We start from the raw sequence: 24,749 nt of genomic DNA, 5'->3' as shown, positions 1-24,749 counted from the left end.
TGACTTTCCACAGGGATAGCAGTCATTTTGTGACTATGAAGACAAGAAGGCAGGCACAGAGAAGCCTGGTTCCTCGATGAAGGTAACCTCAGCTAGCCTGAGGTAGCTGTACCAATCCTGGGTCTTATTATGAAATGAATGAATGAATGAAATAAAAAATACAAGTCCTTTATGTTAACTGAATGTTTCCTGTTTTTTGGCCCCAACAAAATTTACTGACTGATACATTTTTTCACAGTGTCTTCATAATCTTTTTAGCTTATTTTTGTCCCATGGTGTTTTATTGAAATGAAAACACATTTCAACATCCAAATAAAATATTTCATTTTAAATGAATTTTAAGTATCTCAATTAGTTAAAAAATTGTCAGATTCAAGTTTATTTGATAAAATTATCAGGAGTTGAAATGGAAAAACAGCAAAAAAAAATCTCAAATTTTAAAGTGTTAAGTACTAAATCTCAGATAATGCAGTCAGACATCCTTGTGCTCTGGTAGTTACACGGATAGGCAAAAGAGACAGATACAACCCCAAGGAATATGACATTCCAAAAAGTTTGTGCAAGAGTTTTATAAACAGAGCCATTCTCTTAATCAATTGACTATTTTCTACCTTGAGATATAGATAGGTAGATAGATAGATAGATCTCATATAAATATATAACATAAAATATGTACAGAGCCCCAATCTCAAATGCCTATAAGGTCCATAAAAGTAACATAAATGATTGGAACAGCCTAGGTATTAGTACATGGGCCATGCATTGCATGGGTGGGGCAAACTGTTCTTTTTTAAAAAGGGCAGCCTCTTTTAGTATCTCTGAAAGTCAGCCTGTGCTAAATGCCAATTGATTGTTGCAATATTGGAATATGAATCCAGTGTCATCAAATCTAGTAATTTTTCGAGAAGCTGAAAATTCCATTTTTATATAAAATCTACCAATTTTTAAATGTTGCTAACTAATTCTCTAATTTTATTTTTAAATTGTGCATACTAAAAACATCTGCAGAGTGTATTTATACTATTGGCTACTAGTTTGCTCTTGTGAAATATGCTGTTATGATATGGATTCAGGTCTATCTGATATATATTTAAAGAGTAGGTAGTGTCTTACCTTCTTTTCCTGATATAGAAATCTGTAGAAATGAAAAAAAATCTGTAGAAATGGTTGCATATCCTTAAACTGTTACAAGCTATCAGAAATAATTGGAAATGTGGCATTTCCATGAAATGAGGCTATTTGTGTTTGCCAGAAGGCACATTAAAATATTTTGTAATAGTTGACTTAGTGAACTGGAAACAGCTGTGTTTGGCAAAATGTTTGTTACAATCTATTTTTCAACTTTTTTGTTTTTCATTTCTTTTTACTTTTCATTGCTTGGTATCGAAATTGGTATCAAGTGAAGAAAGTTAAAGTTATACTTGGTGGTATTATATGGTTTTCTTTCCTTTGTCCAAAACGAAGACAAGCTAACAAACTGTCTCCGAATATCATAAAAACCAGATTTCTTGGAAAACTATGTTAATTTCTGAATATTCCACCCTTTTCTGAGGAAATTCCAGGATAATTTGTTATATAATTGCCATGGGTAATAGCTATCCATCTGTTACCATTCAATTACAGTATTTCAGAAAATTTATAAGGTGACTAAGTGGTTCACATTAGTACATAAACTAAGAAGATTCTTAGGATCTAACCTTATGTTTAAATGTAACACTTTATGATATCCATTTAGTTATTAAAAAATTCTATTATCTTGCCCTTTAAAGAGTTTTTGTTAGGATTCAAATATTCATGTATTAGATTTTCTGCTTTATTTATGCATTTGAATCTCTCTGGTACTTAAATTTGGCCCACTAATCTACTGAAGTTATTAATATCACTATGGGCAGAGTGATCCATCCTCAGAGATAGAGCATGTTGAATTTAAGACTTGTCCTAGGTGTCCTAGCTGTCAGGAGAAAATGTGTGACAAATGTACTCTTCAAAGGTGCTCACTATTCCATTCCAACCTGTACACACGAAGCGTATGCCACATACAGTCAACCAATCCATAAATCTCCCACAGTCAATATCAGGTTTATGTCATCTTACCTTTACACACATGTGCACACACGCACAGACGCATGCACACACACACACACACACACACACACACACACACACACAAACACCCTTCAGGCTGCTGGTATTCCTTCTAGACTTACTTCTTTATATTCTTGTGGTGATACCCTTGATGATCATTTTAGCCCAATTCACACATGTATGTGGAGAGGGAAAGTTATATAATGAAATTTCCTTTTGTGGTATGTTCAACCCTTCAAGTCACACCCCCACTCTGCTAGATACTGATAGGTTCTTCAGACATGTACTATACAAGGTTCTTGGGGCACTAGAATGATCCCTGCCTTCAGAGAGCTTTTCATCTGGTGGACAGACATGTGAGCAAGACTTCAATGCTGGCAAGATATGTACTCTAATTGAGGAATGTGTGAGATATAATGGCCTCACTTATTAAATATTTTTGTGCACTTCAGTGTCAGTTTATTCTAGATGCTCAGGATACATCAAGTGAACAAGGGAGTCAAAGATATTCTGCCCTAACTTAAACATTTGTACAACACGTAAAAAGACTGACACCAGAGTATCGAGGATTGGCCCCTATTTTCATGGTTAATAATTTTAGTGGACAAAATTGAATGGCTTCTGCACACTAGCAACAAACAATTTAAAATTGTATTGCAAAACAATTCCATTTACAATAGAACCAAAAAGAATAAAATACTTGGGGTAAATTTAATAAACATTAAATGGTTTGTCTAAATATCCTGCTATGATTTAAAGCCCCCTACCAGTGAATCAACAAGAGCAGAACTCACCCACGAGAGACTCATTTGAGACCTAAAGACACCTGCAGATTGAAAGCAAGGGGATGGAGAAATATTTATAATGCAAATGGATGTCAAAAGAAAGCAGGACCAGCAATACTTACATCAGATGAACTAGACTTTTTTGTTCTTGTATTGTTTTTATCCTGTTTTGGTATCAGGGTAATACTGGCCTCATTGAATGATTTTTTAATGTGTTCCCTCTCTTCCATTATTTGTAAGATTTTGATTGTCATTATTTTTTTAATGTTTGATAGAAGTCACCAATAAAAGCATGTGGTCTTGGGCTTTTATGTGCTGGAAGATTTTTGATTCCTAATTGAACTTTCACTCTTGTTACTGGTCTAAGAAGCTTTCCTACTTTTTGGATTCAAGACTTATGATTCAATCTTGGTAACCTGTGTGTTTTTGGAATTATCTGGGGTTTTTTTCTAAGTTATTTGATTTCTTAGTATATAATTGTTTATAGTGATCTATTATCACACTATGTATTTCTGTGGTATCTGTTTTTTCTTCCATTTCTCACTTTGGCTTTTGAGTCTTCTCTCTTTCTTTCCTGGTTTATGTAGTTAAAGCATTGGCAATTTTGTTTATTTTTTTTGGAAAAACTGGTCATTGCTTTCAATGTTATGTTATTATTTATTCTGGTCTCTATTTCATTTATTTCTGATATGTCTTTGTTATTTCCTTCCTCTACTAAATTTTAGTGAAGTTTCTTCTTTTTTTTAGTTCCTGGTGGTATAATATTAAGTTGTTTATTTAAACTTTTTTTCTTAATACAAGCATTTATAGCATAAATTTCACTCTAACATTATGCTTTTGCTGCATCCCATAGATTTTGGAATATTTTTTTCTTTTGTTTTGAGACATATTTTGATTTGCTCTTTGATTTCTTATTTGGCCCATTGCTGGTGTAGTAGTGTGTTGTTTAATATTTACATGTTAAATATTTAATATTTACATTATAGATTTTCCAGCTTTGTTTTATTGCTAATCTTTAGTTTTGTACCATTGTGGTTGGAAAATATACCTGGTATGATTTCAGTTTTCTCAAATTTGTAATATTTGTTACATTTCTTTTTATGTGATTTAACCAAGGGATTCTTCTGTGTGTACTTGAGGAGAATGTGTATTCTGTTTTTCTTGGATGAAATGTTTTATACATATTTTTTAGCACCATGTGTTCTGAAGTATGCTTCAAGTAAAAAATGTTCTTGTTGGGAAAAAAAAGGAAAAAAACAAGAGTGGAACTCAAACAACCCCATATTCTGCTCCCAAGTTTCCATTTTATGGTATCAATGGGGAAATTCAAGCTGCAACTTTGGGTTTTTGTTCTTTTTTAAAGAACACTTCTGCAATCAACAGTGAAAGGCTTTATTGTCCATCACAATCTGCCCGCTAGAAAGGGAAGTGGAGGGTGCTGCTGGTGCCGGTGGCTTCCTGGATGCGTCTACACTAAATAAATTGTTACTTATGAATACTGGCAAGAGCACTGTGGGGCAGAAGCATCTTCAAAACAGGAAGGCGGGCACCAGAAGTCCCAAGTTTCTTTGTTGTGGGGAGAGGTTATGTCCCTTACCTGTAACCTTACGGTCCAGAGCTGGGGATCCCTGGCCTGCAGCCAGCTGACAGGGGTGGTGCTGTCAGCAGACCAGAGAAGGTCTGAGGGTGGGTGACCACACCTACCCAGCCGCAGAGAGAGCAGCCAGGCCTGGGATCCAACCCACACTCGCAATGACAGACCCTTACAGCAGGGTCTGAGCAGCGGCTCTGGTCTGTGAACTACAAAGTGAGATGAACAACTGACCAGCTGTGGACATGACCTTCATACATTCACAAATTTTGTGTGAGAAATACCCTGGCCTTAGAGGGCCCCAGCTTTGTTTTGGGGTTCTCACTGCCTAAACCACCTCAAGATCTATAAAGGTGCACTAGAGGTGGGACCTCTGGATGTGAAAGACTGAAAGCTGATTGGTCAGAATCGGCCAGCAACACAATCCTTTCTGGGGTTCATGCCACCCCTGCCCCCAATGCCTACTCCTCTGGTTCCTATTTTGTGATGTTCATCATTCACTGGTTTTAACCTGGCTCTTTTTCTTGACTCCAGTTATGTTCTGCCTCTCATGTCTCTGGCCCAGTTAGGTTCTTTGCTCTCAATCATTAGTTCACCCTTTGAAGCTCTTGAAGAGGCATCTGGGTTTTAACCTGGCTCATTTCCTGCCTCCCAGGCTCACAGCCACTCCAACCTGCTATCATTTCTCCTCATGATCTTTGGAAGAGAAGGGGAAAATTTTTAAACAAGGGAAAACTGTAATCGTAGTTTCAGGGGGACAAATGTGAGTGTTTTAAGGGAATGCCACCCTTTAGCTTGTATGTGTTTAGGCCTGCTTTTTACTTATTTGGCTGCACATGTTATCTTAAAACTATTATAACTTAACTTTGAAGTCTTACATATAGCTAAGCAGTTGCAGTACTCACCCACAGTGTCCACTGCACTTAATGCCTTAACTCTTGGGAGGCCCTGTTTCCCACTTGTAGCCTCCCCCTCGCATTCCTATGATGGGCCACCAGAGGAGGAACAAGACAGCTGTGGGAGAACAGTCCCTGGTCTCTTTGCTCATCCTGTGCGCCCTGCCAGCCACACAGAAGGGAGGAGAGAAGCTGTGGGTGAGGCAGCTGGTTTTGTACAGCACATTCTCTGCTCTTTCGAGTCTATGTTCAGGCCAAGTTACCTTGCCCTGTTCCTCTTTTATGTCCACCTTCTCTAATGGGGAGGTTGGAATGGAAGGAAGTGAATGAACAAGAGTTCTTCCAACTGCATCATTTGTTTTAAGATAAGGTGAAATCAACAACGGTTTGGTGAACACTATTGAGCAGTTACAAGATACCAAGCCATGTGCTAGGGCTCGAAGATGAATAAAGGGGTAGGGATTCCATCATCAAAGAGTACACAGCCTGGTGGGAAGAAACATGTTTAATCATTATTTCGTTAATAGTGTATAATGAGTACAATAGCAAATGCATCTAAAAATACAGAAAAATAATTCTGCCTGGCAGTGTCTCTGGCGGTGACCACTGAGATGTTTCAAAGGTAGAGTAAGAGCTCTCCAAGTGGACAAGAGAGAGAAGAAACTGAAGATAAGGGAATATAACATGCAAGGCATGGTATGGTTGGGAACTGTATTCTTTTTCTACTGCTCTCTTAACCAATTACCACAAACGCAGTGGCCTAAACAACACACATTTATTATCTTCTAATTCTGTAGGTCGGAAGTCCAACACAGACCTCAGTGGACTAAAATCAAAGTTTAGGTGGAACCACATTCTTTTTGGGAGTCTCTCCTAGAATTTCTGGTTCTTTTCCTTTTCTAGTTTCTTGAGGCTGCACAGAGTCCTTGTCCTATGACCCCCTTCCTCTGGCAGGTCAAGTCCTTCTCACACTTCCAATCTTTCCTCCTCATTCCATTTCATCTCCCTAACCCAGCCAGGAAAGTTCCTCTAGTTTTAAGGACTTTTAAGGACTCCTGTGAGTAGCTGCGGCCTGGCCAGATAATCTATAATAACCTCTGTATCTCAGGGTCCACACTCTTAATCACATCTGCAAGATCCCTTTTGCCCTGTAAGGTAAAATATCTCTAGAAATGTCCCAGTGATCAGAATGTGCACATCTTTGGGGGCGAAGGGGAAAGACATCATTCTGCCATTCACAGGAGATGACCCAGAACTGAAATGGTCACGGGAGATTTAGAAAGGGAGGAGATAGGTTTGGAGAGGGTGGCAACTGCCAGATAATGAAAGCCCTTGAACAGCATGTTAATGGACCTAGAGTTAATCCTGAAGGTGATGGGATCCTTTGAAGTGTTTAAAGCAAGGTGAAAACTGTGTTTTTAAATTGTGTTTTGCTGGTAGCATGGAGGACATATTCAAGGGAGAAAAGACTTGAAGTCAGAGGAAGTGGTTATCTATTGCCACATGCTCAGCAAAGAGTTACAGATTCTGTTTATTCTATAAAACTATCTGACAATATCTGGTTCAACAAAATCTAAAGACAAAATGCCACATGATAATACATTTCTCTCTAAAAAAAAAATGGTCACAATACCTGAATGTCGATATTGTGTTAAGGAAACAATTTCATGTATTCCAGGTGGTAGACAAAGAAGACATTTATTATTCTTTCACCATAACTCCCATAGTCTTAACAAGGCCCTTGAACAAATCAAGTTCTAACTAGACCAGTAACAGCCTGTAGACTCCCCTGTTTGGGGACCATCAGCATGTAGGCGGTAGTTCACACTATGGGAATAAATAAGAGGCCCTGGGGAAAGTAAGTAATTTAAAAAGAGGAAAAGGATAAGGACCAAATCCTGGAGGACACCAACTTTGAAAGGGAGGACTGGAGAAGAAAACAGAAGAGTAAGAGAACCATGAGATGATATAGTACAGTAACTGGAAGAGGAGAGAGTTCCAGGAATGATAAGTCAATAGTAATAAATGGCATAAAATCATCAAGTAACCTAAGGACAGAGGAATGTCATTTGAATATAATAATTAAGAGGTCATTGGGACTCCATTTCCAACTAAGATGGAGTAACAGGAACCAGATATACCCTCCTACCTTAAACAACTAAGATCAAATCAAATTAGATGAAATGATGGTTTTCAGACTTTGGACAACAAACAGCACAGGACAGTAATCTCTGAGGGGAGGGGGTAGGTAAATAAATTAAGAACTATCATCGCCCCATCTCACTACTCAGTGTTTCCAAGTAATGATAGCATAGGGAGGGGGACCCCGAGCAGAACTAAGTGATCTTGCTGATTTGTGGAGACAGAGTTTGGGATTCATGGAGGCCAAGTTGGCTAAAATACATAGGTGAGGAGAGGGCAGAGTTTCACAGAGAGGAAGCTCCAGAGAACTGCAGAGGAATATTGGTCAGTGCGTGCTTGTAAGGATACTGCTGAGGCTGGAGAAAGAACTCCCAGGGAGGAAGGTGTTGAACCACACCTGGAACTCACATAGAGCCAAATCAGGACAGAAAGACCTCCTGACATATGGGCACTGATTCAGTATGGGGCCAAATTAGCCTTAAAAAAAGATCATTCTGAACTTCCTTAACAAAGATTACAAGTAAGCCTTGAAAGGATCAAACTGTTTCCAAGTAACTCAACTGTGACTCACAATGCCCCAAAATATTTAAAGGAATATAAAAAAAATCCATTTCCCAAAAGCGTAAAATTCACAATGTCCGGCACGCAAAGAAGCAGGAAAATATGACCTATAATGACAGGAAAAATCAAACAATGGAGTAGACATGGAAATAGAATTAATTGACAAGGACATCAGAACAGATATTATACATATTTTAATATTGGGTTAAAGGTGGAAGGAAGCAGGGCGCCTGGGTGGCGCAGTCGGTTGAGCGTCCGACTTCAGCCAGGTCACGATCTCGCGGTCCGTGAGTTCGAGCCCCGCATCGGGCTCTGGGCTGATGGCTCAGAGCCTGGAGCCTGTTTCCGATTCTGTGTCTCCCTCTCTCTCTGCCCCTCGCCCGTTCATGCTCTGTCTCTCTCTGTCCCAAAAATAAATAAACGTTGAGAAAAAAAAAAAAAGGTGGAAGGAAGCATAAACATAATGAGAGAAGAGAAAGTTATACAAAGACTTGAATTAAACTTCTAAAGGTGAAGCACATAGTATCTGACATGAAAAATTCACTGGATGGGATTAATAGCAGATTGGACACTAAAGAAAAAAAGATTGGTAGGTTTTGGTAACAATCGACACTATTCAAAATGAAACAAAGAAAAAGGAGTATAAGATAAAAAAGAGAACATCAGTGATCCGTGGACATCAAGTGGCCAAATATATGAATAATTAATCACAGAAGGAAGGAGAGGGGGACAGAAAAAATATTTGAAAAACCAACATCTAAAATTTTTCTAAATTTCATGAAAACTATAAGCTCACAGATCCAAAATTGTGAACAAATCAGACCAAACAAAACCACATCAAGATATATCATAAACAAATTACTGGAAAACAGTGGTTAAGAGAAAAATATCAAAATCTGCCAGAGAAATTAGTCATCCATCCATTTATTAGTTTGGTTAAGTGCTGGCAAGCCAGTGACTACAACTCCCTGAGTGCCCGGAAGGTAAGGGGGTGGAGACACAGAACAGAGACTCCTCTCCTGAAGAAAGCTGAAGAGAGTGAAAGAGAGAGAGAGAAAGGAGCACAGCATCCAGCATAGATTTTGTGTTGTTAGGTGTTTTGTGTGTGTGTGTGTGTGTGTGTGTGTGTGTGTTTTGTGGCTTTTTGGTTTTTTTTAGAGACAGAGAGAGCGGGGAGAGAGGCAGATGGGGAGAGGGAAGGGGAGAGAGAGAGACAAAGAGAGCATCTTAAGCAGGTTCCATGCTCGGTCCAGAGCCCTATGTGAAGCTCTATCCCAGAACCCTGGGATTCATGATCTGAGCAGAAATCAAGAGTCTGAAGCTCAACTGACTGAACTATCCTGGCACCCCTGTGTTGTTTGTTTTTTAAATGAGAAAGACATTCATAGGTTGAGGATAATGTCAATAATGATAATAATAAAATCACTGCCATTGATTAAGCCCTTGGTCCTAGATACTACACCAAATACCTCATATGTGATTATTAATGTAGTTCTCACTATGGACTTATGAAATGGGGACTACTTCTGTCTTCTTGTCTTTTACAAACTATAAAAACTGAAGCACAGCTTGATTAAATATTACTCCAAGTTACAAGGTCAAAAAGTAATAGAGCTGAACAAAACAAAGACAGAAAAAAATAGACAAACAAAAACACAGACTCAAATAAGAGAACTGATAGTTACCAGAGGGAACTAGGGGAATGGAGGAAATAAATGACAGAATAAGAACACTAATGATGAGCACTGAGTAATATTTAGGATTGCTAAGTCGCTATATTGTACACCTGAATATAATAGAACTTATACTGGAATTTAATTATACTGGAATTAAAAAAAAGTGGTAGAGCTGGAATTCAAATCAAAATCCACTTGTGATGTACTTGACTACAATACTACGCTGAGCCAGTTAAGTGGGAGAAATAGAGATTATAAAGGAGAGGGAGGTATAACTGTTGCTTTAATGCCTAGGAAGAAATAGGAGAGTATATATTTGAAAACACAGATGGATAGGCTTGCCTTAACCAAGAAGAAAGGAAGACTTCATTTTTGAAATTTGGGGGAAGAAGTTAAGGGTGGCTGTGGCTATAAATAAATAGATCTTTTGATGTAGATGAGTTCAGGTGGCCTAATTTTGTTTGGTGAATGAGTTACCTATAAGGGAAAGCTGAGGCTTGATATAACAACCAAGGGGGAAAGTCAAACAAAAGGAGTAAGGAAGCATTGTTGAGAGCTCAACTGCATTTGGAAACTGCTTCAAATGGCTAGATTGTTTATTTCTAGTAGAGAAAGGGAGCAGGTGAGTGGCAGATAAGGATCCTAAGGATATTTATGCTTTCAAGTTTATGCTACCCCGACAAAGCCAATTATTCATGAGGATAAGATCAAACCAATAAATAGGTAATGTCAAAGGGGCAACAAGAATAGAGTAGGTTAAAAACCATGGTCACTGTGGTTGCCCTGTAGACGCCCACACAAACACCTAATTGTTTCCTCATGCTGACCCCCTTCCAGATCAGTTCACTTGGTGAAAGTTCTTACTTTCCTTGGAATGTCTTAGAATTTCCATTTTTGAAATTTTTTCCATATCATTACATGCTATCCATGAATCATGAACTCTTGTTAAACTTTCAGCTCTAGAGTAAATGTTTCCTTCCAGTCTCAATTACCAACAAGGCAATTCAGTAACACAAGTACCTATTGTGCAATCATATTTATGAACTTAATGACATACTATCTAACCTTTCCTTATGTATACTCTTTGACAATTTGAATTGGGTCTTATGCACTATTTCTTAGATCCTGCATTTTTAAAACATGACAAACTTGTTTTCTGTGCCCATTTGTATCATGCAGTGTGAAAATGCAACTATTTTTTCCATGTTTATAAGTGAAACATTTCATCTATTAGAATTAAGTCTCAAGTTTCCAACCAGAGTTAGACCTGCTTAAGGAGACAGCTTACAATTTCACAGAAAGTCACTGTTTGATGAGTATTACATCTAGATTATGAATTTTATTTTTAAGGAGGCTAAAATCCATTCTTTACAGTTTGGTCTTTTTCTTTTTAAGACAGATTTGTTTTTAGGAAAGTAGACCAAATAAAAGATAGCTTATCAATCCTCTTTCTAAACGTCTATGACTTAACTTTTTCCAATTTATACAGAAACTATAAAAACATATCAGATGTTTTGCCCTGCCAGCTTTCTTGACAGATTTGTAGGCATCAAAGGCAGTATGGCTTCTGGAGTGTTGGAAACAAGTAGGAAAGGAAACCTCTCTAGCGGTCCTGCTTTTTCTGTGGCCATAAAACCCACCAACACGCACCCCTGGCCACCTACCACCAGGCTTCCATTAACTGGTATTTTAGAAGAGACTTAACTTAGGGAAAACACAGCTGAGTTTTCACTACCTTTGACCTAGAATCTGTCTGTATATGCCAGTTGGATCTGATCATGGCACACTTTAGTTTGAAATTTTGCTCTGAATCTCTGTTGTTTACAGCAATAGTTTTCAAGCATGTTTTAATAACCTCTTATTATTAAAAGCAATATATATGTGTTGGAGAAAATTAGAAGATACAGATAAGCAAACATAAAAAGACAAAAACCATACATTCTTACTGACCAAAGAATATCATTTAACATATTAGTTTTTATTCTTCTACCTTATTGATATTTGCTATTTGATGAACTATCATTACAGTCTCCTTTAATTCTTTAAATGTGGTTTCCTTTCATTGTTGGGACATATTTATAATAGCTGCTTTGAAGTCTTGGTTAAGTCCAACACCTGCTACCCACCTAAAGAGTTTTTGCCGTTTTTTCCCCCTATTTCTTTGAAGGGCTCATTTTTTGTTGATAATTGGACATTTTAGATAATATATTGTAACAACTCTGGTTTCTGAATCTTCCCAGGCTTCTTGTTGTTGCTGTTACGTTTTTGTTAGCATTGTTCATTTGCTTATTTGTTTAGTGTCTTGGCTGGACTAATTCTGTGAAGTGTATCTCCCTGGAAGTGTGCAGTCTCTGATGTCTCTGATGTAGATATTCTTGCCTTTCTATTTTTAACCTTGCCCCACCCACCTGAATAGGTCTTTAACAATAGGAAGGTGGGGGAGATGGGCTCTTTACTGGCTGCCAAGCCTGCCTGGAATAGTTCTTCCACAACATGGACCTCAGGGCAATGGAGGCAGTTCATGGTTCATGTGCCACAGTCTCCCACCGTTCTTACTGAGTTTCAGATTTTATTAAATACATACATCTAAAGTTTTTGCATGCCCTTAGGTCAGTTTCCAGGGACTTTAAATGGCTGTGTTAGATAATTCTGGTGAGTTTAATTAATGTTTCTTTGAGGTAGAAGATTCATCAAGCTCTTCAAGTGACCATTCTGGAAGTTCCATCCCCTGGAAGTGGTCTGTAATTTGTAATTTTACTTATTTGCTTTAACTTACAATGTCAAGGAAATGATCGCAAAATACCAAATGCAGTTATTTACTAACAATACAACTACTGAGCATAGTGTAAGTGTTATATAGTTTCTTTTGTGTCTAGCTTCTCAAACTGTGAGCTACTTTAGGACAGGACCCATGTCATATTTACTTCTGCTTCCATCATGCAGGACCATGGGTGAGACAAAAAAATCTTTTCAGCTTGAAAACAAAACCATAAATACTCTATTTGTTTCTAAACAAAGGAGTCCATAATTACCAATGGCTTACCTAGTTGACTAATTACAAGACTGGTCCCCACATGGTCTTCATATCACACACATACACATGCAAACACACATTCATACACTTAACCTTTTCATAACTTTTTTCCCAGTACTTTTTCTCCTTTAAGAGTGCCCTGATGCAAAGTTGTTGTTTTTTTTTAACATATTAGACCTTGAAGGCACAGTACCTATGTCCTATACTGTTTTTAGGAACCAATGAAAATGCTTGCGATCTGAAGTAAATTACATATTAGCTCAAAATACAGAAAGCAAACTGAAAAACCAGAATGTGTTTAATTAAATATCTATAAAATGTAACATTAGGTCAACCTGCCAACATCAACTCAACACTTAAAAAGTTACATGTAAATTATATTTAAGGTGGCATATGAATACATTTCAAGATATTTGATATAGCAAGAAGTAGAACCTTCTCACAGGGCTTAAAAATCTTGTTTACCCAGGATGGAGCTTCCTCAGAAAGTTAAAAATGGAACCACCCTGGATCCAGCAATTGCACTATTAGGTATTTACCTAAAGGATACAAAATTACAAATTCAAAGAGACACATGTACCCCGATGTTTACAGCAGCCCTATGGACAATAGCCAAATTATGCAAAGAGCCTAAATGTCCATCAACTGGTGAATGGATAAAGGAGATATGATGTACATATACACACGTACATACCATGGAATGTTACTCAGCCATAAAAAATGAAATCTTGCCATTTGCACCAATGTGGAAAGAGCTAGAAAGTATTATGCTAAGCAAAATAAGTCAGTCAGAGAAAGACAAATACCATATGATTTCATTCATATGTGGAATTTAAGAAACAAAGCAAATGAACAAAGGGAAAAGAGAGATAGGAAAACCAAGAAACAGACTCTCAACTACAGAGAACAAACTGATGGTCACCAGAGGGGGATAAGTTTGAAAGGTGATGGGGATTAAGAAGGGCACTTGTGTTGAGCACAGGGTGTTGTATGGAAGTGTTGAATCACTAAATTGTACACCTGAAATTAATATTACACTGTATGTTAACTAACTAGAATTTAAATAAAAACTAAAAAAAAACCTTGTTTACATATCTACCCATATACAGAAAATGAGGGTTGTGAGGATTGGAACCCAGGTCTGGTACCAGCTTGTAGGTGACTCTCAAAAGATCCCAAACACTTTCACAAAAGGGTTTCGTAGTGGATTTAACACTGTTTTTTCTACCCTGATTTGGGTAGAGAGACCACGAAACCTTACTGTGGAGACTGAGACCATCACATTTTATCAGCCACACTCATTAACTCATACAGCACATGTTTGCCAAGTACCTGCACCAGGTCTGGGGTTCTGCTGGCTTGAGGATACGGTGAAGAACAGAGTAGCCCAGGCCCTTTCTTCATGGTGCTTATACATGAGTTGGGGAGTAACATTTCTTTAGTCACATTTCTTTATTACTGCAGATTGTAATATGGCATCTGTTATTAAGTACAGCATTACAGCATTCTTTTGGGGTGAGTGGTGTGTGTATCTATCTTAATTTAGAAGTCAGAGAAGGCCTGATTACAAATTGATATTTAAGCGGAGGTATGAAGAAAGAATAGGGGTGAAGTCAAGGAAAAGTGAGGAATGACCAGCACAGAGACTCTGGGGAAGGAAAGAGACTCGTGAATTTACAGAAATAAAAGGCAGGCAGTGTGGCTGGAGCACTAAGAGCTTGAGAAGCGGGTTGGAAAAGAAGCCTGGAAAACAGCAGGGTCACGCAGCACCTCAGGGGTCACACCCAGGGTCTTGAATTCTATTCCACTTGAGTTCTGAACACCCAGCATAGCAAAACCTTGTTTGATTTTTTAAAAGCTTTCCCTGAAAGTAGACAGACAAGGGCCTTGAGTGGACACAGGGAAGGCTAGGGGGACAGTGGAGGTTTCGTTATTGTGGGATATCACTTAGACTAGCCAGGGATGTCACAGAGAAAGGAGAGGGAAACAGATGGATTCAGGAGATATTTTGGAGGTAAGAACCACAGGGCATTGATAAACACAAATCTTTCCTTTAGCTCCATTTTTTGATACTATGTCAGTAGCAGCTCAGGTAAAGTCAAACCTAACACAAATGCTCACTGCATTATGGTAAAACTTCAGTGTTTTGTGTTGCACTGTGATGTCTATTACTACTTATCATCTAGTTCTGAGAGTAAAAGTTCTTTTACCCAAAATGAAAAAGAAACAAATAATAGCACTTTATGTACCAAACAAACTCTCATGTTTCTTCGACAGTAGAGGCAGAGAGATTGTGGTATAGGGGAGTGGTCGTGGATTTTTAGAGCTGGACCACTTGGGTTTACATCCTGACACACCACCTTTAACTAGCTCTGTAACTTTGACACAAATCACTTAACTTTCCAAACCTTAGTTTAAAATGGCGATTCATCCCTACTTCACAAAACATCTTTGAAATAACTGAAATATAACACTTGCTTGTAATAGATGCTCAGCTATTACTAATAAATAATTTATTAGTTCTCTCAACTTACAAATTGTTGTAAGTTTTTAACTTAACATTTATACTATTCAGGCTGTTTGCTAAAACTAGAAATATGTTTTCTTAGAATTGGAAGAACTTAACTCAATTCCTTCCCTCAATTTACAGATGGAGAAATCATAGTCTAGAGAGGTAAGAGCCTTGCTCAGGAACGTAGAGCTTACTGGAGGCAGAATAGAACTAGAATTATTTTCTCCAAACACCCAGCATTTTTGTAATATACCATCCTGTCTGGTGTGTTTCCTCTCTAATGTCGACTGGAAAGATCTTATAAGATATCCATATATCCATTTTATCTCTGCTTTAAGCATAAGGAGTGTGATGGCTAATCGTGGTCTTGTGTTCTCTTTGTTAGTTACATGCTATGGGAAAACTTCCTGGAACCAGAATGGCAGAGTTAAAAGCGAAGTACACCTTGCTACATGATACCGTGATAAGGTATGCTATTTGCGGACGTGGAGACATCTTTTATCATATTTATATTTCTTTTTTTGTGATGGGATCTATCTTGTTTTTTATTCTCCCAAAAGCAGGCCTTGAGGCAAAGATTTGAGTTCAAGTAGTTTGAGAAGTGATACCGGAAATTATCGTGGGAGAATGGGGAAGTGAGATGGGGAAGAGAGGAATCCAGCCAGGGTGTGTTAATGTGCAGGTTAACACTGTGGCCAACTGGTGCTCAGTCTCACTGAGGACCCTCTGAGTGTGTAGAACACACCTCGGAACTCTCCCACCGAAGGGTAAGGAAACTGGGATATTTGTCCACTAATTTCCATCCATCGTTGATCAAAGGTTACTCCTAGGGAGAGGAGCCCCCCGCACTTCTAGCATGCCTTTTGAGAAGCCAAGTAAGTTGCTATGGCTAGACAAAGCTCTCAGGCAGAAGCACACAGGTCTGTCGGGATGTACGGTAACTGTCCACCAAAGCTACAGGTGACCCCAGAGTGGGCCAAGGGGACTTGGTGGGACACTGACATTATCAACTACAGGACACTCCTACAGCGTTCCGTGCTCCCTACCTCCCTTCACGCACTAGCACAACCCCAGGCTACATCTGCTGAGGCTTCAGTTTTCTCACCTCTTCCTTCTACCCTAGGCTACTCTCCTAATCTTGGTCACAATCAACAGCATGTAAGAATATGCTTCCACAGGACAATTCCACAAAGTTTCCTAAGCACCTGCTATCAGCCAGTGGGAATCAAGAGGGAAGGAGAGTGAAGAAATAAGGGAAATCCTGTTCTGCTGCTACTCCTTACTACTCCCCAGCCTCGTTCTTCCTTTTCTCCATAACCTCCTGCCTCATAACCTGGCATAGGGTCTTCATCAAAAGCCAAGGAGAGGCAGCAATGGATAGAAACTCCTTCCTGTCATTCCCCATCCATCCTGTCCCCCAATCTGCAAACATTAGCTCTACTTCTTTTCCTGCCCAAAGTCATTTGACTACTTTCAGGAAGGGAGCATGAGGGAAAAGTGAAGCAGCAGGAGAAGAGCAGAGCTCCATCTCTATGCACCCTTCACTTTCACTCCATCCAGGTTCCTAACAACCCCCTAGCTCAGGCTTCTCCTCCTCCTCCTCCTCCTCCTCCTCCTCCTCCTCCTCCTCCTCCTCCTCTGTGCCAGCCTCAAGCTAACTCTTCACCCTTATCCCGTCATTTCCCACAATTGGCCCCGACTGGCAGTGTAGACACATAATTCTCAAGATACACGAACTTGGAGGATTTAGATGGAAAGTCTGGGTAATCTTTTTCAACATACTTCACACTGCTTAAGTGGGGGGGGGGGGGGTTGGTGGGAAATCCATGCAGTTCTCAGAACATCCCTTCAGGACTCTTTGCCAATACGAGTCCTACAGCAACACTTCTCACCCTCCAGATAGCTCTAGTCTAGAGCCCAGCCCAGAGAGCCTTGTGGGGTGCTGATTCAGCTTCCTCCTTGCCCGGGCCCCAGTGACAGACGGCCATGTAGGACCAAGACTATGGCCTTGGTTATTTCTTCCTAGTTCCAGGTTGTGTTGCAAAACCATTACTTCCCTTCTGCTACCCACATTTTACCTCCTCTTGACCCTTTAGTTCCCTCTCTTGTTGTTTTTTTTTTTTAATTTTTTTTTCAACGTTTATTTATTTTTGGGATAGAGAGAGACAGAGCATGAACGGGGGAGGGGCAGAGAGAGAGGGAGACACAGAATCGGAAACAGGCTCCAGGCTCTGAGCCATCAGCCCAGAGCCTGACGCGGGGCTCGAACTCCCCGGGACCGCGAGATCGTGACCTGGCTGAAGTCGGACGCTTAACCGACTGCGCCACCCAGGCGCCCCTAGTTCCCTCTCTTGTGATTACAAACACCCACCACCCTCTCCCACTCCTCCCGCCTGGGGGGCGAGAAAAGCACGAAGACGCCAACTCTCCACTCTTGCTGCTGGGGCTGTGACAGGGCATATAGAGCCTGGAAATGCTGAACTGAAGCTGAATGAATTTTGCATAGGAACCACGTTATAAAAGTTGTTCAGTTCTCTTATGCTGGCGCATAGTCTAAGTCCATGTAGGCGAATTACCATTTGTGTTCTGGCTGGAACCCTAACCACCTTGTCCACTTTCTTTCTGGGGGAAATCAGGCACTGTGGCACAAGCCAACAACCATTCACAATTCCACAGTTGAAGATCAGGCCACTTTGGATTTACCAAGTATATTAACATGCAAGGAAACCAAATTGTAAGAAAAAACTCCAACTTCTGTTAACAGAAATCATATGTGTTACCACCATAGCTGTGTTGGTATTTGGTACCTAACATAGTGCCTGGGGCATAGTATGTCCCAGTAAATGTCTCACTGGATGTTATTGAGCAAATGACATATTAACACTAGGGGAAATGGGTGGAGCAGACAACTTCAGTTGAGACAGCCTTTGTCAAGTCATTGGGCATCTCTGCAAATGAGGAGAAACCTGAAGATTTCTCCCGGCAAGGGTCCTTGCTGGGGTGTTCACCAAAGAGGCGTGCTGACTTTAAAACCGGAAATGGCACCAGCCCTGTCTCGCTTCCAAACAGGAGAGGTAGCTAATGTGAGGCAGCTGGGTTTTTGGGAAACGTGAATCAAGTCTGCTGGTAAGGCTACAGCTGGGGCTAGCTTGCAGCACAGATGAATGAGTTTTAGAAGCTTTCACCAAGTCCAATTTCTGTGTCCATTCAAATCTGCTTCTTGCCAGATATTTAACCTTTTTTCCTATATAGCAACAAGACCTAGATAGGGGATCCCCCTCAACTGTGACATTTAAATCTGGCTCTAGCCAGACATTGAAGATAGGATCAGAAACCTGTAAGGGAGTTTATGTCCATAATTTTATAGGAAAATTTTTCTTCCCAGTTTCTTAGTAAAGTGTCATTAGAAAACTTTATTGTTTCTTAGTTCATTAAGGAGGAAAAAATTTCCCTACAGTCAGGTCAGGAGAATTCAAGAATTAGAGCCAGCATTGCTGAGGCAGTTAAAGGGAGGACCCACTCTCTTATTATCAACCCCACCCCCACCCCCTGCCAGTCCGGGAAGTCATGATTGTTCTTCAAAGCCCAATAAAAATACCATATTCCCATCCAACTCAGTGCTTTCTCTGTCTCTCCCACCATTTTGATCTACACAATAGTGGTAGTACTTGTCAGCTGGTACTCCAGCTTCCTATTCCATCTGTTCCCCTTCCTAGATTGTGAGTTCCATTCACCTCTAGTACCTACTGTAATACTTGGCACAAACTTATCACTGAATTGAATTGTACTGAGGAACGGAAGGAACCAGGAGCTGTGTGGACACGCTCCCTCCTCTCCTTGCTAGATCTCTACAGGAGTTCCTATGGATGTTAAAAGTACACCTTTCTCATTATTCCAATCTCTGTTTCATGGCTCCCAGCACACAGGAGTCAGAGGTCCAGCTGCTCCAGGATGCCAAACGTTTCACCAAGCAAATACAACAGCAGCAATTTCACCTGCAGCAAGCTGATAATTTTCCTGAGGCATTCACCACTGAGGTCTCTAAAATGAGAGAACAACTTCTCAAGTATCAAAATGAATATAATGCAGTGAAGGAAAGAGAGTTCCATAATCAGTACAGATTAAATAGGTAAGTGCACAATTCTCTCAAGCACACTGAAGACACGCTTGAGGAAAGCTCTTTCCACATAAATAAAATGATAAAAATTAAACTAAATTAAGGAGGAACTTTAGGCACACTGAGTGTAAGATGGCAATGTTAAGATGATTACAAGCCTAGCTTTCCTTGATTGCCTAGAACGGGCCATCCCTGAACAAGAAGGTAACACAACTTATAGAAAAAGGCTCAAGTGACAGGGAGACGTGTTCATGGAGGAGATCTCTACTGTGTTTTCTTGTGTCCGGAAAGTCATAAGCTTTGGAAGTTGCAGCCAAACAGCACACTACATGGAACAAAGACCTGGCACACACTCTCGCCCTCTCTGGCCCTGATGGTAGCCCAGTATCATTTCGGCAGGACCAGACCACACGGCTGCACGGCAGACGCCCCACATGTACTTTGCAGACAAACCTGTGTGAGCTGAGGGTTACATCTAGCTCACTATATTTTTCTAATACACGAACACAGACCACTTGTTCAACCTTGTTCTCCTGAACTATCCCTCAGGATCAAGAAACACAGTACTAGCCTTTTGGAAGACACATTTACTTATCCAGATCTAGAGTATGTCATTCAGTGAACTAACGTAGAAAGGTACTGCTAGAAAGGTAAATAGTATTTCCAAAATCTCTAACATTCCTCCTGTGGAGGGAGTAGCAAGTCAGTGGAAGAGTTTGTTCAGCAAATCACACTATTTAGATTGAATTTCAAAATGAGTACAGTCCACGCTTTGTGCTGTGGTATGCTGGATGCTGTGCCTGGGCACTGAAGAGAAAGCCAAATAATCGCTCCTAGGATTTGTTACCTTTTAAGGTGGCAGAACTTTCCTCTGGCTAATTTTAAGAATCTCAGTAGATCTCCGACAGAGCGAATATAATTCATTGCTACCGAGAGTTAAGCAAATTATTTAAGTGACTTTCTGAGGACTCTGTAAGCCCTGGGTTTTGAAATCTTCTCTTTGGGTCCTATCTTTTCAACTGGGGGGCTGAAGAAGGCTAGTTTCATCAGGAGAATTACATCCCCGGGGAAAAAAAAAAAAAAAATCTGAGTTCTCTTTTGTCTTTCAATCTAAACTTGTTTCAGGCTCACACTGAGATCTATAAAAAGAAAGGCTAGCTATTTCTGTGCTCTGTAAGCACTCTTTCAGTTGAGAAAATAATGAAATTAAAACAATTGGTGGTTGTTCATTAGTATTGAAAATAAGAATGCTTGACATTTCCATGAAAGGGTAAAGGGAACATAAGTCAGTTGATATTTAAATTGTTTAAAATTTCCAAGTATTCCTGCCAAGGAAAAAACCCAGCAACAACCAGAACTCTTGCCTTTTAGGTATAGACAGGCAAATTGTTCACTGAGTTGCCTGGGATAGGGAGGGAACCGTGCATAGTGACCTACAGTGAACAAGAATATTCAGGACTCACATTTGCAGAAATGTTTAGTGTGTATTGTTTTCGGATTTGCAATGCATAATACTTTGAGCTTGAGCAGACTTCCTCACATCTCAAGTTATTAACAAACTTATTTTCATAAAAATAATGGTGATTCCCAAAGGAATACCAGGAAAGAATTATATAGGCTGCATATTTCATTGGCTTTAACATATTTCATATCACACTGTATAGAAACAAATTCACTCAACACTCTCTCCCCAGGAAAAAAGTAGATATTTTCATCCCCACCTAAAAATAAAGAAACTAAGCCAGTGAGAGAAAACCATTCATTCAAATACACAGATGATATTTTTCAGATCAGTACAACAAACTCATTTTATTCAGGGTCTAAATAGAAGCTCTAATAAGTAACACCCCTCCACCCCAATATCTTTAGGAACTTCTGAATCACTGGCAGCTATGAAGAATAATTTATTGTTCAAATGCTCTAGAGAATAAAATTTTACTCTAAAATTTGGTTGACTTTTCTTATGCTGTCACATAATATAAACTCTATTTAATAAATGCTAATGGTAAGTTACAATTAAATCTATTACCATAGTTTCAGTTATGAGATTAATACTCATTGACCTCTTGAATATGCAGTTTAGGAAAGAATTTGCAACCCCTGGAGCACCTGGGTGGCTCGGTTGGTTGAGCATCCGACTTCAGTTCAGGTCATGATCTCACAATTCGTGGGTTTGAGCCCCATGTCGGGCTCTGTGCTGACAGGATGGAGCCTGGAGCCTGCTTCTGATTCTGTGTCTCCCTCTCTCTCTGCCCCTCCCCCACTTGTGTTCTCTCAAAAATAAGTAAATATTTTTTTTAAAAAAGGATATGTAACCTTAAGTAAGCTCAATTAATATTATAAATAATGAAGTTTTTAAATACTATTGAGAACTCAAAAATTTTTTAAAATATATATTTATTTATTTTGAGAGAGAGAGAGTGTGTACATATGTGGGGGAGGGGCAGAGAGACTGGGATTGAGAATCCCAAACAGGCTCCAGGCTGCCTGCAATGCAATGCTGAGCCAGGCTCAGGGTTCAATCCCACCAACTGTGAGATCATGAACTTGAGAGTCAGACTGAGGCTTAACTGACTGAGCCACCCAGGCACCCTGAGAACTTATGTTGAAACAAAGTAGAAGTCATTATCTTTCTAAAAACAGCCTCTGAAAAGATTTTCCAATATCCTTTTCAACCATTTCCTTGCCTTCACTTTGTTACCTTTTGGGGCTTCCCTGCTTTCTAATAACTCCTCAGATTTGGACAGCAAGTAAATTGTGTCTCTGATACTAAATCTGATGCATTCTGACAAGTCTTGGCCAGGTGGGGAAACAAGGCCATGGCGAGTTTTTGCTGTCTGTCACAGGTAGGGACATGGAGAGTGGGGGCACTCATGCTGTTCACGTGCAGGGCTATCCCAATGTGACCCTGGCCTTAGTGACTGCTCATTATTCCAAGCTGGTCCCTGCCATCCCTGTGGTGTAATCCGGGCTTGGTAGCCGTTTGCCATTCTTAGTCCAACAGTAACAGCAAAGTTGGAACCAAGAAACAAACAGATGCAGCAAGAAAGGAACAGAGGGAGTATTTTAGCAAAGCATCTGGAATTCTGGAATGTTAGCTACGACACAGGGGCACACAGGTCATTAGGATTAGTAGTAAGGAAAAATTCACCGCTGGAATAGATTTCACTTCCTAAACACTTTTTAAATCTTTCCTGCTCTCCTTGGGCAACCAAGAGCAGAATGAGCTTAGAACAGGTTTTGCAGGGTGTGGTCTTCATACCTAAAAGAGAAGGACCTGAGAAACTTGGTTGAAAGGCAGATCCAACCTTAAAACTAATGATTCCAAGCCTTCTCACCCAAGGCAGCATTTGCAGTTTTTACAAGATCCCAGCATACTTCTGAGAAATGTCAGAGTTTTAAGAACTGTTGGCTCCGAAAGTAGTTCTCAGCCCTGACTACAAGGTTAGAATCCACCCGAGTCTTCTGTCAGTGATCACCAGTCTGTGCTTAAACACCTTCTGACGGGAGCGCACAGCCTCCCACAGCAGCCCATTCCAGCTTTGGACAGCCTGATTTTTAGATGTTTATGGTTTGTATTGGTTCAAAAATCTACCTCTTGCAACTTCCACTGACTCAGACTGGTTCTACTACTGATAGTGAAAGATATCTCTTGCACATGGCCACACACAGGGTCTCCTGCATTGTCTCTTCACTCCCAAGTCCTTAAAATTAAAAACCTTTGAGGACACGGTTTCAGTTAGGACTCTCTTGCTGCAGAAAAGAAATAAATCCTGAGTGGCTTTGACACTGAAGCACCCCTTAGTCAGGAAAGCTGAAAATGTCAGACAGATTTAAAGTTTGATGTCAGTTTAAAAGGTTAGAAGTTGATATATATCAAGAGGCACAGAAGTATTTTTTCTTTATCTCAGTAATGCCATGCAAAAAGGAGAATCCAGAGGAGGGGAAAAAAGACATTCATGCACAAGAATATTTATTACATGATTACTTTTAAGAGTAAAAAACTGAAAGCAATCTAAATTCTAAAAATAGTGGAATATTTAAATAATAATGTGTTCCACAGGCAGGCAGCTTGATACTGAAAAGCACAGTGGAGTCAGAGCTCAATTTCTAGGTTTGAATGTCAGTTTAGTTTTGATTGTGTGACTTTGGAAAAGGTGCTTAACTCCTCAGTTTTCTTCATTTGTACAATGAAGATAATACCTATGTAGTAAGTTCTGAAGTTTAGAAATGCATGTAAATTACCTGATATAAGTTCAGTAAAAGATAGACAATGTTTGGGATTGTTTTATTATGCTACACTCACCCACTAGGAAACCTTGAAACTAACTATTAAATTACTAATTACAAAGACTGTTTGCAGTTGGGAAGCTACTTTAATTACATGTTAGGTAAAAATGGATTCAATCATATATACACATTTTATATAATTTAATTAAAAGATACAAGGAAAATGAAAATGATCAACTGTGATGGGATGGGATTATGAATGATAGAGTTCTTTATAAATAGAAAAATATACATCTCTTAAAGGGAAAGTCAGGGGCGCCTGGGTGGCGCAGTCGGTTAAGCGTCCGACTTCAGCCAGGTCACGATCTCGCGGTCCGTGAGTTCGAGCCCCGCGTCAGGCCCTGGGCTGATGGCTCGGAGCCTGGAGCCTGTTTCAGATTCTGTGTCTCCCTCTCTCTCTGCCCCTCCCCCGTTCATGCTCTGTCTCTCTCTGTCCCAAAAATAAATAAACGTTGAAAAAAAATTAAAAAAAAAAAAAAGGGAAAGTCAGTTTTTCTTAATAAAAAACACATGATAGAGACGTAATTAGTTTAAAATGTCCTAAAGAATTAGCCATCTTATGTTTCTTTAAAAAATATATTATTTTATATTTACTTAAAGGAAAGACTGTGAGTCTTATCTTGTGGGAGAGGTTCAAGTCACCATTTTTCCAACTCAGGGACGCTAAGGTGGCCTTTACAATCAAAATATGACAGCACACCACCACCCCCTAGTGGCAGCCTGCGTGAGGTGTAGGATCAATAGGTTGGAAGTTAAATATTGTCCATGTGTATGCAAGCTCTAACAGCAAAGGCCTAAGTATTCAAAACTCTGAAAGTTCAACTTCAACTTGTGTCCCAGCTAACCTACATTAAATTCCATGTAGTACGTACTTATTATACTAACCTTAATTTACATTATTGCAAATAAAAATTCATAAAAATAAAAGCTGGTGTGCATGTTTTGCTCCAGCTTCCCAGATCTACTGGCTCGTGAGATCTGCTTATTTGATGGAGCTTGTGGAAGTTATTGCAGTAATCCAGGCAGGCACTGGTTCATTGCAAGTAGTATAAAAAAAAAA

The 24,749-nt window shown here is 39.6% G+C and overlaps 1 protein-coding gene across 3 annotated transcripts in view; it reads left to right on the top strand.

Moving 5' to 3' along the window:
• CCDC146 (coiled-coil domain containing 146) overlaps nucleotides 1-24,749 on the top strand; it is a 116,516-nt gene that overhangs the window by 59,950 nt on the left and 31,817 nt on the right. For all 3 annotated transcript variants that reach the window (XM_040472842.1, XM_040472845.1, XM_040472843.1), the window contains exons 3-4: nucleotides 15,668-15,750; nucleotides 19,202-19,411. In XM_040472842.1, the coding sequence (XP_040328776.1) occupies nucleotides 15,668-15,750; nucleotides 19,202-19,411 (293 nt within the window). The remainder of the gene's footprint in view (nucleotides 1-15,667; nucleotides 15,751-19,201; nucleotides 19,412-24,749) is intronic.

The sequence above is a fragment of the Herpailurus yagouaroundi genome, unplaced genomic scaffold (assembly GCF_014898765.1).
Source record: "Herpailurus yagouaroundi ecotype Mexico unplaced genomic scaffold, PumYag 100, whole genome shotgun sequence".
In the NCBI taxonomy this organism is placed as follows: Eukaryota; Metazoa; Chordata; class Mammalia; order Carnivora; family Felidae; genus Herpailurus; species Herpailurus yagouaroundi.
The sequence above is the reverse complement of the archived record's forward strand: the minus strand, read 5'-3'. Positions and strand labels throughout refer to the sequence as shown.